Consider the following 18,470-nt stretch of genomic DNA (forward strand, 5'->3'; position numbering starts at 1 on the left):
TATATATATATATATATATATACACACACACACATATATATGAACTGGGTGATCCCTCGCCTACTTAGTCTGCAGAACACGGCGTCCATGTTTTCCAAAACGAATTTAAAGTTTTGTATTGTTTTACAACAGAACGGTTTTCCACAGTTGCCTCAGTCCATTTCAAATGAGTTATCCACAGAACACGGCAGATTTCTGGATCACACTCACATATGGCTTCTTCTTTGCGTGATGGAGCTTCAACCTGTAGTTGTATTCACAGATGGTGATTTCTGCAAGTGTTCCTGAGCCCATGCAGGGATTTCTGTGATAATGCTGCTTGAGGGCCTGATGATCACAGTAACTGATACTGATCTTTGGCCTTGTTCCTTGCACACAGAGATTTCTCCAAGTCTTTGGACTCTTTGATATTATGCACTGCAGTTGATGAGATATTCAAAGCCTTCACTCTACACTGAGGATCATTATTCGGAATTCTTCTTTATCTAAAACATACGAGTTTATTTACATTCTAATAAACTGAATAAAAATTGCAGTTCTTATTTTTATTATTCGAGGAGTCTGAAAAAGGTCATGCTCAGTGGAGCTTTTACTGGAGTGCACTTTTCTCGCTGCGTCTCACTCCTTAAGACATCTTCTATTTATGGGCTTCTTTATCCAATATTGAAGATACTACAAGACCTCAGTGTGCTCCCTTATCCCACAGAATAAGAATAGAAACGGGTAGAAAAATAAAGCTGACAGTAATCGTTGCGACTTGGGGACTATACTTCTGGTTAGCAGGTTGCTTATTCTTTGTTTTCTTTGGCTTCAAGCTTAATCCAGGAGGCTTCTCGGTCTCCTGCATGAATTATCTGCAATAACAGTTCCATAACACACTTCTGGGTCATTTTAATAAACGTGTAGTTCCACTGTTTATATAGCAAGACTGTGTCGCTGTCCTTGGTACTGAACTTAAACACACTCGTGACAGAAACTCTTTGATGCCAGTGATTGGGCAATACCGTCACCTCTCGTCCTCTGATTGGTGGAAACGTTAACTGTGCTTACTATATGTGGAAACAAAAACCTTTATGTTTTAGTCAGTTATGTAAGCACTTTTTTTTATGCACACCTGTTGTCAGTAGCTATAATAGGTAAAACTGTGGTTAGCCACTTTATTAGTTAAACACCTGGGAAAAATGGCAATGCATCACAACACAATCACATAAACCCAAAATTAATTTTAAAAAAAAAATCAAAGGGTTTTTAGGGCTGGTCATGTCTTATTTGATGAAACAGAGCTCTGCAGTGATTTGGCTTCAAAGAGAAAAGCCGGTCTGGTGTTAGTACAACATGGCCTTTAAAATATTATTTTCTATACTTTAGAGAAAATTCTCCCAGGTAAGATGAAGGCGAGGCCTAGAGTAAGTAAGAAGGTTGCCTAATCAGGCAAAGCAGATTCTTCTGGAATGTTTACCTAGACAAGGTCGATCCTTTTTGACTCATCCCCAGGAGGTGGCAGCAAGTTCAAACAAATCCAGCCCAGACGCAAAGCTGCATAGCACCACGTCCACCAAAGTAGAAAGCCACCACACATTGATATAAAAGCAAATTTATTAAAGAAAAAGCGGGACAGTTTGTATCCCTTTTTTGTTTTTTTAACTATACATTATGTGCTATACAACATAGACAGAAACGTACAGCCCATAACCGCTGACCAGGTTCAGCTTTAGAGTGATACTTCATCTTTTTATGTCTATTTGAAGGAATTCATTGTCCCAAAGCATTTAAGTGGTCTTCAGACCATAAGCAGCACCCATGTGTTTCACTGACGATAAAAAAAACAAACCACACATCGAAAATCAAACTTGACTATCGCACACGTTTACACAGAGGGGCCAGGGCTTCTCAGAGGCTGTCACAAATACTGACAGTTTACCAAAATTGGAGTATAAATCAGCAGAAGTACATATTTTCCCTGTGAAATATTTTTCAGTCAGCAACACTGCTTCAAAACACAACTTAATATTAAAAAAAAAACACAACCAAAAAACCCACTACTAACAGATGTTAAAGTACTTATTATTTGAATGTATAATTAAACGCTAATGAGGGCGGGGCTAATAAGGGATTTGACAGTGACTGTAATTTGGGCTGTTAGTGAGCCTCTATCTGCAAATGTCAAAACTTTCACCTCACTGCACAAATCTGACTGATAATTCACTGCTTTGGACTAAAATGTTTTTTCAAAGCTTTTCCTCCTTATTAACAAAAACTCAAAGGTTATGAACACGAGGAGGACTTTCTGAGATTTGAAAACTAATAACTGACACATTTCCAGCCTGAATCAATGCTACAATACTTTTTCTCATATGAGGCACACCTCACTTTAATAGACTATTAAACAGCACTCTTATCTTTATAAAGTCAGAAAAGCCTCAGAAAATAAAACAGACCAAGCTGACATTTATAAACAAATTATTATTTACACTCTCTTCTTAAAGAAACTCAGAAATCAGAGCGTTTTATATTTCCTGTGGTTTTCTCAGTGAGGAGGAGTGAGGTTGTTGTGGTTGCTGCGAAGATTGTGTTCCTTAAGATGATGCATCTCTTTCGTACGGACACAAAAACACAAAACTAAGGAGAGAAATAAAGTGAAACCCACACTTGCATATGATCTAAATCAACCCTTAACAGTCTTTCCATCGGCTGATACTCAGGTAATCTGATTATTTACAGAAGAAACCGGGTAAAATGAAACTAATGTTGATCCTTAATAAATAAAGTAGTCTGTATGGACACATTCTGCCTGCAAGTGCAACCGTCTGTGTGTGATGTGTGGTCAAGTTGACACCTTAAAAAAACAAAACAAAAAAGAAACACCCTGCACTGTAAGTAGGAGAGAGTGGAACACTAGGGTTAGGCTGATAAACGGGTGTGCCAACTCTGATCACACTTCTTTAATATTCGATTCTCCTGTCAGTTTTAATGCTCCGACGCCTGCAGAAACACTCTTGTTGAGAAGCAAAGAGCACAAAACTGACAGTGTTATGAATATCGGCCGTATCGGCTGAACCGTAGTGAGAGCTCGGAGAGCCACAGGTGTCGCTGTGTACAGATGCAGAAACAGGTACAGACATTTTTGCATAAACACTATGTACATACATTATGTGTGTTGGGACTAGATTTGGGAACCCTGCCAAGAGGAACAAAGGTTTGTTGTTGTTTTCTCATGAGTAAGGCATGCCATGGAAGGTGGCCCGCTGTGACCCGGTGTGGTGGGGAGCTCAGTCGGACAGCAGCGTTCGTTACCTCCTCCTCCAGTTTTCCCAAAGTTCATTTTAGAATTTGAAGAATTCTCACTGGAATTCGAGCGCTGGACTTGCTTCCTTTTTTGATCCCGCTCAGCTGATTTCATTGAAGCCGTCTGCTTTGATGTCATTACTTGGCAACTGCCGCTGGTCCAGCAATCCCAGAATGCTTTTTGCGTTTCCTGGATCGCTCCTCCAAGGCATGACATCATCACCTCGACATGAAGCGCCTGAAGTCAGCTGTTCAGCCCGTGTCAGTGATGTCATACCCTGCACTCCAATGTGGGAAGCATCCAATGCTGCTGTTGCAGGATCAGATATTTGACAGTCGTCGCCCTCTGGTGGCACCAATTGAGGCGCGCAGCCTCGGCTCTCTGGCCCTGAAGAGGAAAGGAGTTGATTACACACACACACACACACACACACACACACACACAAAACCCCCCAGATGATCTAATATTTTCTCTGTAAACTATAGATATGTTAGCAGTGATATCATGAAAGAAACCATTTCCCTTAGCAAATAAATAAATCACTGTTAGAAAAAAAGAAATATAAAATGACCATCAATTGCACTCTTGAGCTCCACGCAAGATCTCGCCTCCTGAACTGAGGGTGATCATGAGAAAGGTGGTGGATCAAGCATAAACTACATGACAGGAGCCTGTTAGTGATCTGAAGGCAGGTGAGCCAACACTCAGCAAGAACACCACTGGTAACCCACCATGTGGTAATTTCAATGGAACCCTCAAGGTCCTCCCTGATCATAAAGGCACATGCACAGGCCCGTCTTAAGTTTGCCAGTGAACATCCAAAGGATTCAGAAAAGGTTTGAGAGAAAATTCTGTGGTCAGATGACACCAAAATAGACCTCTGATGCATGAACTCGACCGACTGTGTTTGGAGGAAGAGAAATACTGAGTGTAACCCAAAGAACACCATCCCCACAGTCAACCACGGAGGTGGAAATATTATGCTGTGGGGCTGTTTTTCTGCTAAGGGTAAGAAGAACCCAATGAACCTCTGTACCAACTACATTGGTAGTTGACATTCCAATCAATGTATAACTTTAATGTAATGTGAGTAATGCCTCTACATTAAAATGAAACTACCATAAAAAGTAGAGATTGTTCACATCTTTGAAAAAAGATTATTATTATTGTTATTTCCAGATTATTTCCCCCACTGGCTACATACTGTGGATGCAGCCTCAGACGCATTAGGCCGATTAGGTCATATCCTGACATGCAATTCATATCCACTGAGACCTGGCTACTGTAAGTCACATCAGTTATTTCCATTTAGAGTCCATCTGCACACTCAAAATGCTAAAGCCTCGAACAAATTAACCACTTCTCGGAAAATGCAGGAGTCATCAAATATTTGCAACATCACATGATGCATGATTTTCTGCATTTTTATGCGAGAACAATGCGCATAATTTTAGATTACAGTCACAGATTTAAGTAAAATTTATAAATGGGCCTACTAAGTATTAGAACGGTAATAATTACAGTTTCAAAGGACACCAACTTAATGGAATAAACTTTTATATAGGTCGTTTTGGTTTTGGAGTCTTTAAAGTCAAACCTGTAGTGCTCATTGAAGTCCAGTCTGAAGCTGAGGAAGCGCAGGCTCTCATCAGAACTGGTCATCAGCAACACCAGGAACTGTTGGACGATGCTCTGAGAGGGAGAGATGAAGGGAAGGAAAAAAGTGAAATGAATTGCAATGGCTGATTCCACTGAATACAGTTCATGACGAGCAGCAGCTTTAGGTGGTGGCTCGAGCTGGTACCTGATAGAAGTGAGTTAGGATCCGCAGCTGTGAGCGCATCTTTGGTATGGTTTCCTGGAACTCTTGAATCCTCTTCTTCTCCTCTGCTTCCTGCTCGGCCGTCACTCCCCACTGACCCTGAAAGACGACGCAAGAAACAGATGACATAGCATCACTCACTATGCATCCATCTCCAGCCAAAACAACAACAACAACAAATATACCTCTCTTCCCTTTCATTACTTACCTCCTCCTCTCTCTGCCGCCTCTTCTCCTCATACTGCAACCTGAGGCTGAGTTCCTCCAGCGCTGAGCGGTAGAGGGAGTCCTGGGCGCTTTGAAATTCAATGATTTGGTCAAATATGGCCCTCAGCTGGTTCAAAAGAGACTGGAGATACAATAACAGAGTTTCATTAGGGGTATGCAAAACAGGGAAACAGAGGAATGACTAACAGAACACAGAAATCTTGTGTGTGTTTGTGTGTTACCCTGCTGTTATTGTCCAGCAGGCATCTTGAAATAATGGTGTCTAGGAAGACGTCGTGGGCAGCGATTATGTGGTCGAGGTCCTGAGCCTGACGCACTTTGTTCCACAGCTCGTCCCAGGAGCACTCCAACACCTGCGCACACATCACAGTTTACTACTGTAACTGATACAGTTTACTGAGGTTTTACAGCCTGCGATAGTAACAGCACTGCTGCTAATGGACCTGACCTCAAAGGTGATGTAGTACTGCATTTGGTGGATGAAGTGGACCATCTCGGAGGCCAGGATGTGACACTGATGCAGCACGCCGGACAACTCTGCAGGGTAAAGAGCACAAGGGCGGGTCATGTTATACAACAGGAAGTAGGCATGCTATCAAAATATAAATATATTTTGCCATAACGCTGCAAAAGATTATGTACAAAAAACCTGAAAGAAGGATGAGAGTTAATTTCAAGTGAGTTCTCCACTAAGTATGTGTGTGCGTTTAAGTACCAGGCATGGTTTTTAGTAACTTGGCGTTACACATCTGTCCCTTCCAGATGTCAGTCAGCGTGTACTCCATCCTCTTGGCCCTCCACAGGAAATTGAACACCCGCAGGTAGTGGCCCATGCACTCCCTCGTAAACACCTGACAATATACACACAGACAAATGGTAATACTCACATCTTCAAGCTTCCACATGCAAAAAAATAAAATAAACAGAACATGTAGGAGGCTGTGTGTAGTCACCGTTGAAATCGGTCCATCAACATGGTAGTCCAGACTGAAAACATCCCAACCTGTATCACCAGGAGACACCTGGAGGCCACACAAGACGAGCCATAGTGAGAAAAAGGATCATTCGTCATTATTAATTCAATTACTTCCTAACAAGCAGGTGATGATGCTACCTCTAGCAGGCGTACGTCCAGCCTCTTGAGGATCTCAGCGTTATCATACTGGGCGTTGGTGGCCCTGACTGCCGTCTCCAAGATACCAGTCAGATTGTGTTGGTATAAAGTGGTGGCGGGACGGGCCAGCTCTGGTCTGAGATTAAAACATGTAGCATATGAGAAAATTAGGATTTGCAGCTTGATCATCAGTGTTATAGATCAGGAAGGAAAACCATACTTCAGTAGGTCCATAAGGTGTCTGATGAAGTCTCCCTGGCCCAGCAGCAGGTATCTCCTCATGGCCTGCAGGTGCTCCAGCAACAGGTAGTTACGGTTGAGGACATCCAGCAGGTACTTGCTGGTGTCGAAGTAGGCCGCGTCGATCTTCTCCTGGAACGCTCCCTCCAGGTCAGACAGCAGCTCTGCGGCTACGTGAGCAAGAAGGTATCAACTGGAGTTTCTCTGCTGGCTACATTTTACACATTAATGAATGGCGGTCTTTTATATAAGATGAAAAAAATTTATGAAACATTTTTAAAAGAAATTTTTTTATATTAGAGTTCAAAACTGCTGATTCATGGACAAATATTAATATGGATTAAAAAAATGTAACTTATTTATCAAATTATTACAATTATTTATTCCTAAGCGTTTAGATTTTTGCTGTAATTTTGGACTAACCCTCATATTTTCCTTTGGATTCAGGGTCAACCAAGTCTTTGAACTGTTCTACTAGACAATAAGAGAGAAAGAGAACGTCCTTCAGCTCATATTCTAAAAGCCACAGATCAAACTGGTTAGATGAAGTCCTACAGACAGAATCAATAGACTACAGCTGAGTATACCCAGTTCTTCTCTCCAGTCAAAAGGAGAGAAGGACAAGGCCCAAGAGCATCGACCAGTGTCCACTAAAAACAACAAACGTCAATACAGTGTAATGAAATCAATACGATGAAGACAGAACACACATATACACAAAAGGAGGCTCCAAGTTGGTTATGAGCGTATGCGTGTATTTCATGAAAACACTAAAATTAAACCAACACAGCACTCTGAAAAAGCCAGCAAACCTCTATTCACAACTTCACCATACTGGTTTTTCTTCTTAATGTCCCATTATGGGCTGTCAGAAACAAAACAAATGGAAGTATTATCTATGAATTTGCTTTCCTGAGACGCTTACCATCTTTTGGAGTGTCTGCAGATTTCGACGCTGCCGTGATTTTGCCTGGCGGCGTTCTATCGTGGCAAACCTGATGCAGGAAGTTGATGGATTTGCCGATCAGCAGAACCTAAAGGGATAAGAGAAAGGGAGGAGATAGCAGCTCCTTTTCAGTCATTTCACAGTCTCGTCTACAAAAGCATGCTCTCTGGCATCCAGTGAAGACATCTGTGATGGCACGCGTACCTTGCGTGCCTGGTCCATGGTGATGAACGAGGGGATCATCGACTTCCTGAGGGAGTACTTGTCGTGCCACAGACGATCGGTCTTCACGTTGGGATCTGATGCTACAAAGAACTATGAACACACACATAGAAAAACACACACTTAACAGTTTTATTTTGCCTGCTGGGTTTAATTTCCGGTGTAACAATCAGATAGGCGCTTGTACGCATGTTGACTTTGAAGGTATATTGACATACGTTACCCCACATTCCCAGTGATATTGATATAGCCTGAGGTTGCGTTACATAATCGTTTCTTTTAATTTCTCTATAGCCAGCACAGTGGTTGCATTTGACATTTTTTCCCCATTACAACTAGCCCTCACTGTCCTCCATCAGCAAACAAGCCCTTTCCCATTCCCTCAGAAGTTCTACTAGATGTTGCCGACTTAGTCACCTAATATTGAGACACCTTCATCCACAAAACAAGCAACTTTTTAGACAAACTTCAGCTGCTTTTAGTTAAAGACCAGTACAGCCATATGAGCACAGTTTTCCCTGCATCCACTCCTTTCACTGAGTAGCAGCAGCACACTTAGCTGACTGCATGGCAGCTGATATGCACATGAACGACCAGTGGATGTGAACTAACTGTACTTATCCAGACAGGAAGAGGCGCTTGGCTGAACAGAGTCTAATGTAACATTTGTCACTGAACAAGTAAGTCTATAGTCAGTGTCCAGACCGTTGCAGAGGTTTCCATCCTTTGTCACATTCACTTAAATTATCCATTTACTTCAGTGTCAGTACAGCAGCCTCAACTGGCCGTCTAATGAGGGCGCTGAAGGCTGTGTACAAGGATACATTTTAAAAACTGATATCAACTGTCAGGCTCACTTTAAATTCATCGTTATGAAGCTGTGTGTGGCTGAAATAAGACTTTCACAAGCAGTGTCACTATGAAAACCACAAGGATGACATTTAAATGCCTGATCTACACGCAGAAGCAAACAGCCTTTTTGAATTCTAAAGCCTTAAGTTGGATTAAGTGTTTTTTAAGTAATTATTAAGTTATGAAGGTTTAAAAACGCTGCAAAAAATTGTATTAAAAAAAGTGCCAAATTTTGATCTACCTGTTTGTGTGCATGCATTGGTAAGCTATGTGATGCTAATGATGTGTAGCTCCATGTCAGCTACACCAACTACACATTTACTTCATACCATGCTCGGTTAGTTAAGTTGATTCTTGATCGTTTGTTGTTTAATGACTTGTACTTGCCTGAAATGATGAAAAATGTCCTACTATGCTCCAACTTCAAAGTAACAAGTTTTCAGTGGTAATAAAAATGATATGTATTGTTCTGAAAACACAATGTGGCTGATGCAATAAAGTTGGGCCTAATTCTAGTTTGATTATTAATAACTGCACACTGTCAAATGTGCGCAGTTAAAAGGAGAAAACAGTGCGAATAAGCATTTACTGGCTCATTGCCTGAGAGTTCTGCAATGTTACAATCTACAGTGCCTTATTTATTTAAGCCTTTCAGCCATAATTACAGCTGTTGTTTAGAGTGCGTTTTCACAGGCTGTGTGAGATCTCCTGGGTAATTTCACTCCTGAAAGCTCCAGTAATTTCTAACTCTGTGTTCTTAAACACAGCACTTAAAACCAAAAGTCCAAGCGCTCGGTAATGGTCCGCGCTGGACACATAAATACTGTGTGCGTGAGAGCAATAGAAAGAGAGAAAGGGCGGGGAGAAATAAAGGAGACACATTCATCACTGTGATCTCCATTACACTCCTCTCATCAGTTCTCATTTAAGGGGCCATCCTGGCTCTCCTCTCTCTGTAATGTTCCCTCTCTTTGGGGTCAAACATCAGAGCAGTCAGAGAGAACATGCGCTGTAATTCTCAGATTCTCTGTAAAGACATTCATCTTTCTCATTGAATTTTGATGCACTGCTCTGCATTTATTTTGATTACAAGAGGTTTTTATTACTGCGCAGAAAAGATCAGAGAGGCGTGTGTACCTCGTGGTAGGTGTCTTCTAATTCCCCGTCGTATATCCACCTGTAGAGGAAGTTGAGAATGGGGTGTGACACCAGGCTGAGGATGTGTTGAACAAGTGCTCTCATCTGTGGGTCTCCCGTTTTCCCGTAGGCATGAACTGCTGAAGCCAGCTCGCCACCCTTACGACCTAATGACACACAATGCGGGGACACTTAGAATGCTATATTCAGTTTAGCATGTTCACCCACCTACATTAAAACCAACAAGCACGCGTCCACACACCCTGGCAGAAGTCGACGAGGGCGGCGAGCGTTTTGAGCCTGACTTTAGGGTCGTACATCCAGACCAGCAGCCTCCTGAGGGTCAGACTGCTCTCTGTGCACACGGTCACACCCTGGTCATCCTCCACCTGCAGCTACAGCACAGAGAAATTACCTTAGATCAAGCATCTGCTAATTTTTCCATTACACATTCCCTCATTGTCAGCACTAATTTTGTTTACCTGCGAGTGGAGGACAGAGAGCAGCCTGTAGTACTCCTTAAGCTCCTGGTGGAGTGAGGCACAGAAGCTCTGAGTGGAGAGGAGAGGTCGCGGGTGGAGAAACACAGAAACAGAAAGGTAAGCATTAGTTGAGGACTGTGTGATAAAACTGACGTGAACAATTAATTCACATGGCAAATGTGCACACGCACTCACATACCTGTCCAACCAATCCAAAGGCCCGGTCGAGGCTTCTGGCATCAGTGTACTTCCTGACTTTGTTGTGGAGCCAGCCAAGTTCAGCCAGTCTGCTGCTGGTGTCCCTGAGGGACTTGCACAGCACCACCTAGTGAGTCAGAGCAGACATTACAACACATATAACAACATCTGCTTGTTTATTCTTCCACCAAGACCAGAGCGGAGGCAAAGCTATGTCCGTTTGCTAATTTATCAGCAGGACTTGGCAAAAACTCACAAGCTGTATTTCATTAAACTTGGTAGAAAAGTGGGCAAAAGTAGAACCCATTAAATTTTAGTGCAAATTCTGAGATGCAGCACTGGCTTCGGAAGACGACTGCATTATCATATTGTTCTTCTAGTTAAGCGTATGACAAAAAGGGCCAGCGTGATTTCTAATGCCATGTAGTAGCTATTATGCATGCCATGATTTGACCCTGACAGTGATCCAAATACTGGAATATTTACTCTCAGCTTATTTTTAAACTATAGTATTAGTTTAATATTAGGCCTATGGAAAGGAATCTCTAGCACAGAGTTTATAGACATAATCAAGGTATAATTAAAATCTTAATCAGCCACTTTCATTAAATCGCCCACTATAATTTACGCAACACATCTATGACTAACAAGGCCGTCTTGCAGCAGACGACCTTGTTTCCGGGCTGAAAAGTTCGCATTAAATTTTCATCTGCTTAACAAAAACCTTTTATCACTGGAGCCTTACAGAGAGCTTAAGTGGCCAAAGCAGCCTCCAAAATATCTCCATCCTTGACTAATATATCTGTGCTCTCAGTGGCTCCGTCTCCATCAGGTGGACGGTGTCGGCAGATCGAACACAAGTCTAAGTTTAGCGTCACGGAGTGAGAATATGGGACAAGTTCCATCTATGGCCTTCCCATCGATAATGTGGCAAAAAGGGGAGGAGAGGGGGAATTAAATAAACTGACAGGACAGACAAAAAAAAAAAAAAAAAGGAAAGAGAAAGTGGGAGAAGATCGATGTGACTCGGAGCCAAAAAGCTTTATATTGATCTGTTGAATCTTGGTTCTAAAGTTCAGTCAACAAAAACAGTCTTGATTTCATATCATCTATTATGCCTAATAAAGAAAAGTGATCTCTGAGCAGCTGGAGCTCCAGGACTTGGATCCGCTGCAAGTCACTGTGGGATGGTGATGATTATTACTCTATGAAATATGTGTACCCTGCTGAGCTGATTGGTCTATTAAGAGCTTTTACAAAGCTAGACGCCAGTTTGGGTACCTTGCTGTCTATTTTGTAGCAGTTATCCTGCGCGCTCATCTTGATGAACTTGCCGTCAATTCCCTGGAAGACGTAAAGGATGTCCCGCACCAGCGCCGCCTCGTTCACCTCACCTGCGCACGCAGCATGTGAAGGATTATATTGTGTTAGAGGGGAAGTGAGAAATGAAAATGAAACTTTAAGATCTCATGGTACATGGATTTCTCAGATAAACTCAAATGTACAACAGGACAGACTGAATGAATAATGCAACACATGACACAACAATGGGAGACACGAGGGGACGTCTGGCTATGAGTGATAAATTGAGAGAGATCTGCTCAGAGCCTGCTCCAGGATACTTCCTCTGAATGCAACATGTTATGTATTTAGAATGTATGGAGGTCAAAAAGAGTTAACTTTTGTTATTAAATGGTAAATGGCCTGTATTTGTATAGCGCTTTTACTAGTCCCCCATAGGGACCCCAAAGCGCTTTACACACCCAGTCATCCACCCATTCACGCACACATTCACACACTGGTGGAGGCAAGCTACAGTTGTAGCCACAGCTGCCCTGGGGCAGACTGACATTCAGTGCATAGTAAATGCACTGAATCTCATGGAGGGTTTTATTCTTTTGGCACGGTCGTGCAGACCTGAAACCCACACTGTATACATGTCACTCACCGGCTGGGTCACCATCTCGGCGAGGACGCACTACTCTGGCAGCGGGGACCGGAGGCCCGAGGGGTGGCCGAGCGGCAGGCGGAACCATAGCGGAGCTGGGTGAGGAGCTTACAGGCAAAGTCCAGGCTAACCGTGAACCCAGAGGCTGACCGCCTCCAGCTGCAGGCTGAGGTGGCTGGCTGAAACACAACAGCACATTTACTTTAGTTATGGCTGAGCCGTTCTGGATTTTGGTATATACATTTACTATGCACTGAATGTCATAATAATTAGGGATGACGACCATGTTCATGTTTACAAAAGACTGATACTCTTTTCAATGGAACAGTTATACTGTTCTGATCGAGTGGCGCCTTCTAGGGCTGAAAAACTAAACCAGCATGGGCCACTGTAGTTCCTTTAGTGGCCACTTAAGGCTCACATTTGCCAAACTATTCCTCAAAGCCTCGTTAAACATGTTAAAACAACCAACTTAACAGCATCAAAACCCTTCTTCCAAAAACATTTTCAGTCTAACCAGTCATTAAGAAGGGTGTGGTTGGCTTAAAGTCTAGGGCGTTTCATCTGTGTTTGCCGACAGTTTTGCAACCACAGCCAGCTGTAAGCAGCTGCTGTCTGCTGGACCTCACCTTAGATAAGTGGAGTGACTGAACTGAAGCTCTTAACTGTGCTGTTGGTGCCTTTTAAATAATTTTAAATGCAATTAACTGACCAAAATGTTTGTGCTTCAGTTTTGATGAGTGAAATTAAATTATTAGTCCATTACTAATTAGCAGGTCCTTGTGTCTATACGCTGGTTACAGCTCCCTAACTAAGCTTCCTAGTGTTAGCTATTAAATTATACTGATTCTAAAAAACACAACGTGGCAACAGCCAGGATGCAAATATTGACAAAATAAGAGGTCATGCGAGTGAATACAGGATTGCCTTAGATGGATGTACTGTGTTGAAGTGGTTAGCACTGCAGAGTAAGAAGGTCTTGGGTTCAAATCCACTGGCCACCTGGGCCCTCTGTGCAACCTCAAGCTGGTGTCGCCGCAACCGCAGCACGTGTGTGCAATCGGTCAGTTTTTTATGCAATCGTAATCTGCCAGACTCACAGATTATATAAAGGGAGATGTTGAAACGTTATAAACAGTATAAAGTGCGTGTAAATGGTATGGAGCTCACTGTTTGCATAACGCATAAATGGGACCTCAGCCCTGCAATATACTGGTGACATGTCTAGGCTGTACTCTGCCTCTCATCCAATCACAACCGGGACAGTGTCCCACCTTCCCCAAGACCCTGAATTGGATGTGGAAGAAAATGGATGATGTGGCTGACAATCACAGCAAAGAACAGAAATCTCACAATCAAGATTTGTGTTCAAATTTGGAATTTCTTTGGGAATTCAGCAGTTACTTTTTGATCCCTTGGAAAGTACTGGAACAGTCATTAAATAAAGCAAGCCCAGCACACATCTTTGTACTGTTACTTAATTATCACTGTGTGTTGTCCAGAGCCATGGGAAAACTTGATGTTTTCAAGAGGATAAATTGCCTTTTAAAGACGCAAAGGTGAACCCAGACAGCCCAATGGTCATTGTTTACTAAAGGCCCACTGCATTATTAATAAGAAAAAAATGGGACTAAATGGCCGTTAAACTGTGTTATAAGGGGTCAGGCTGAGAGGAAAGAGGCAAGTTCACTTTCTGCTACTAAATGATACCTCTTGTATCTGACATAGGGCTTCTCACACAAACACATCAGAAAAACAACCCTTCACTGCAGAGCTTTTCGGGGCTGCCTAAAACCTCTGGTACGTGGCTTTGACATGGAAAGCTGAAGTGTTAACAAGCTGATATGAAGATGCTCACCCTGCAAGCAGTGGCTGTGGTGTTGGTGTAGGTCCGTTCAGTGTGTAAACTCCTAGACTTGAAATCCCACTGGTCCCGACACTAGCTGACAGGCCGGTGCTCCTCTCCCCATAGCTCAGGGCCAGGCTCTGCGGACGGGTGCAATAGAATGGGGTGGAGTGGGCGTCCCTGGGGAGGGCTTGGGCAAACAGTGCCCCGTAGTTTCCAACCTAGGAAGTACAATCAGACATTGAAGGTCTCCAGAATCAAGTATCAAGCATCAGTGCATATACACACGTAATCACTATGATCCAAAAGCTCGAGCTTTTAAACATTCAGTTTAATTTTCTTTCTACTCTTGGCTTTGTATGATATCACAGAGAGGGGATATCCTTATATATTCATCATGGCTCATAAGTTGCTATAAGCACTGAAGCTTCCACCATCTGCAGTTCAGATCATTTGTTTGTAAAGAGGTAGCCAGTCTGATGAAACCTCACCTGGGGTGTTGACCCAAGGGCAAATGTAAGATATATAAGAATGACTTTTAACTCTGATTCATGTAAAGCTACTCTAATCTAAAAGATTTTAAGAGTTTTTAAAGTGTGTGTGTGTGTGTGTGTGTGTGTGTGTGTGTGTGTGTGTGTGTGTGTGTGTGTGTGTGTGTGTGTGTGTGTTCCCCACCCTGCTGGATGGTTTGCGGGGGTCTTCAGAAAGGCTAAGCAACAAGTAGAGAACCGACCAGCGATGCTTTAGAACACCCTGCAAACAGGAAAACGACATTAAAAAAAATACCACCTTCAAATCAGTTCAATTCGATCTCATTTACATAGCGCCCAATCACAACAACTGTCACCTCGAAGCGTTTTAAGGTAAAGACCCAAAATCAATACAGAGAAAACCCCAACATCAGACAACCCCTTATGGCCAAGCACTAGGTGAAAGTGGGAAGGAAAAACTCCCTTCTAACAGGAAGAAACCTCCAGCAGAACCAACCTCAGGGAGGGGCGACCATCTGCCATGATTGAGCAGGGGTGAGGGGAGTGAGACAGGACAAAAAGCACCCTTTGGAAGACTCTTTCATTTAATAAACAAAACAGTATTATTATCTGGAGGGGTGACTGTGGCGACTAGTGAGACTTATTAATAAACAAATAAATTAATATACAATTAATGACCAGTACTGTGTTATCAGCCCTTCGGAGGCTTACTCTGAAGCAAATTAAACAGGTCTCTGTTTTATGCAAGCAGGCTGTATCATGCGTCAAGTGGGAAATTGTTCCATTAAAGCTTTAATACCTCTGTGGGTGATAATACCTTTCAGAGAGAAATCCAAATACCAACCTGTGTCTGAAGTTTCCTGTGCAGCTCCGAGAACAGAGCTGCATCCGCTTCTCTCCGCTGCTTCAGCACTGCAAGAGCATTAAGACCGACTGTGTTAGGTGGCGTTTCTCCTCCATGAATGGCTCATTTAACAGATGAACAAAGCTGGAAATGGTTCTGTGCCAAACAGGTTTTTAAATAACAAAAAGAAACTCTCCACAAATGGGATATTGTTAAAACTGCAGACCGAGACAAAGAAAAGTAGGAAATGTATTGTGGAGGTTCAAAGAGAAAGCCAGCAGACTGCAGCGCCCTTCTGAAAGCCCAAAGTTGCTCATCAAGATAAAGCATGCTGTGTTTGTATTTATAACTGCCCTCATATTGACAACCAACCCTCCAGCTCTGGTACACCCTGTCACTGCTGGCATTTAGAGCTGCAAGACAAATGCTATTTCTTTAGCAGTCACTGGAATACATTATTTCATATGCTCAAACTCACTCAAAATTAATTTCATTTAAATGTCTGACTGTTTCACATCATTAACCAATATAAAATATCCAGTTATCACTTTTGTGGCAATGTTGCAATTAAAATACACAAAGACTAAGCAAAAACTTCTCATAAGTCCACCTGGGATAAATAAATGCTGTACAGTAAGTGCTGTGCTATTTTGGTTTCACAGTCTGCAGCAAAGCTTGGATCAATGTTTTCCCACTAATGGCGTGACCTTGCTGCCATTTAAGTCAAATAGGATTCTGTAGTATGGTGGAATAAAGATTTTCCAGCACATGTATTAAAGCTGGCATTCTGACATAAGGGGATCAGATGTCACAATGACTAAATGAAGTAATATACAGTGGATTATAATGGATTTGCTTTCACAGAGGGAGGGAGGAAAGCATCAATCCAAATGCCACTCACGCTCTTTCTTTATCTTCTCTGACACCAGGAACTCGTCTCGTTCAATAGTAGGGGCATAGTTACTGCCAATGACTCGTACTGCGTACTGGAACTGGTGGGCAACTTCAGCTGAAAAAACAAAACAAAAAACAAATATCAAGACATGACTAACAGCTTGAAGGAATGTACAAATGACAGTGTGTTGACTGGGGCATTTTTTCCCCTGTTACATCATTACTTTACTTATAATGTTTCACTTATTTTCCAAAAGCACAAACAGGATATAACAAAATGAACTTACAGACCAGGAGAGTGCAGATTTGCCATTACTTTAATAAGGATAATGTATGATGGGACAGTGTTACTAACACTTTAGATACATATTTTAAAAGCTAATTTTCATTGCAGTTGCTAACTGCAAAGGTTTTGGGCCTTTGATCAAAAGTGACTTAAAAAAACAAAAACAAAAAAAAAACACTGCTTCTGCCTCTATCTACAACAGGGGCCTGCAGCTAGCCAGGCAACTGCATCCAATTTACCACACAAATTAGAAACAGAGCTAAGTGGCTAGCAATCTAAAAGATAACCGAGAAAGGTGAAGCACTTTATTTGAGCAAAAGTAACGGTGTAAGACAGCGACTCGTGGAAGCACCGTGAAGCTGTTCAGCTGGATGTGCAGCATCTGGCCAAGCCAATTGGCTGACAGATACGCGAACCGAGCCCCCGCTACGTCCCGTTTTTCCTCACAGCTAAAGCGATAGCCACATAAAAAGAAATCAATATATTTTCTTAATAATTTAAATGTGACATTGTAGTGACATGTTTACTCCCGAAGGCCTTAAGAAATTAATAAAATCCTATCTTCAATTCGGCAATTGTCCGAAAGACTGAGCAGCAGTTATTTAAGTAAAACTTCAACCGTTTTCTACAATATTCAGTCTGCAAAACAAACCGGGTGAGTCGGCGCCCGCTGCTTAAAACGTTTAATAAACAGAAAAATCAGGGCGGTCTAATGTGAAATATTAATGCCGAATTTGCCACTGGAAGTTAATCACTCACATACTGCTTCGTGTGAAGCATGTATGATTAATAACAGGACGCGAAACAACAAAAAATAGATTTTTTTGAATGAGGTTAGGTTTGGCAGTTCCTGACTACTACAGTAGTGCAGTAGCGCGAAGCTTGCTAGCAGTAACGGATGTACCTTCGCTTTTCCCCGTGATTCTGCAGCAGAGGCTTTGGAGAAGGACGTTTGGCGATTTCTGATCCAGGGTTGCCATGCTCTCCGTGGCAAATGGGCAGTGTGTTCCCCAATAAATGAATAAATGTGAATGAATAATATGAACTAACTCAAATCCCCCACTACGAGCAACGCCATTTTGACAACTTCAGGCAAGCTAGGAAGAATTTGACAACGACCAGCGCCATTTGCCTTCAAAATAAAAGCATACATGTTCTTACCTATTTCTTTTAAAAACTTGCACAACACTAACGAAGGCTCAATAAATAATGTACACATCAAAACTAGAAGCACTGTTCCGCAAAAAAATAACAAGACGATAATACATACGACGCCAAGAAAGACGAGGAAGACAAGATAACCAGATAAATCAATATGTAAGGGGAACTTGTAATGTAAAAAAGAACCTTTTGACTGGTAAGACCAAAGGTGCAACATGTATGCCGGATGTTTAATTATCTACCATTCCCATTAATAAATAAATAATGAACGGCAAAAATACAACTAAAACAACTAAAAGCCTATTTATGACATATCATTAATAAAGTTGTTACAGTTTAAACCAAAATCCATCACGTAGGTTTTATTTTGAAGGTTCAAACAAGAAACCGTGGTTATTATTTCTATTTTTACGGCGGACTTTCAACAGAACCCGCCGAAAAGCGTCTCCAGGAAACAGGGCGCGGACAAGTGG

At 42.1% G+C, this 18,470-nt stretch overlaps 1 protein-coding gene across 3 annotated transcripts; it reads right to left on the bottom strand.

Annotated features, from left to right (window-relative positions):
- Positions 1-1,578: 1,578 nt before the first annotated feature.
- Positions 1,579-17,940, bottom strand: tubgcp3 (tubulin, gamma complex associated protein 3). Of its 3 annotated transcripts, XM_040038366.1 has the most exons (23): positions 17,741-17,940; positions 16,558-16,665; positions 15,657-15,724; positions 14,997-15,074; positions 14,334-14,542; positions 12,476-12,654; positions 11,809-11,921; positions 10,529-10,654; positions 10,330-10,398; positions 10,110-10,242; positions 9,848-10,014; positions 7,841-7,951; positions 7,616-7,724; positions 6,671-6,860; positions 6,451-6,586; positions 6,290-6,358; positions 6,052-6,187; positions 5,785-5,873; positions 5,558-5,689; positions 5,317-5,457; positions 5,091-5,207; positions 4,884-4,978; positions 1,579-3,673 (listed from the first exon to the last, which is right to left on the bottom strand). In XM_040038366.1, exons 1-23 carry the CDS (start codon positions 17,814-17,816, stop codon positions 3,607-3,609), a joined length of 2,718 nt encoding a protein of 905 aa, XP_039894300.1. In that variant the 5' UTR covers positions 17,817-17,940; the 3' UTR covers positions 1,579-3,606. The 3 variants fall into 3 exon arrangements, with proteins under 3 accessions (XP_039894300.1, XP_039894299.1, XP_039894298.1); XM_040038365.1 differs by lacking the exon at positions 1,579-3,673 and having other exon boundaries at positions 3,689-4,978; positions 10,110-10,236; XM_040038364.1 differs by lacking the exon at positions 1,579-3,673 and having other exon boundaries at positions 3,689-4,978.
- Positions 17,941-18,470: the final 530 nt, after the last annotated feature.

This window comes from Simochromis diagramma, unplaced genomic scaffold (assembly GCF_900408965.1).
Source record: "Simochromis diagramma unplaced genomic scaffold, fSimDia1.1 OVJJ01000413.1, whole genome shotgun sequence".
Classification (NCBI taxonomy): Eukaryota; Metazoa; Chordata; class Actinopteri; order Cichliformes; family Cichlidae; genus Simochromis; species Simochromis diagramma.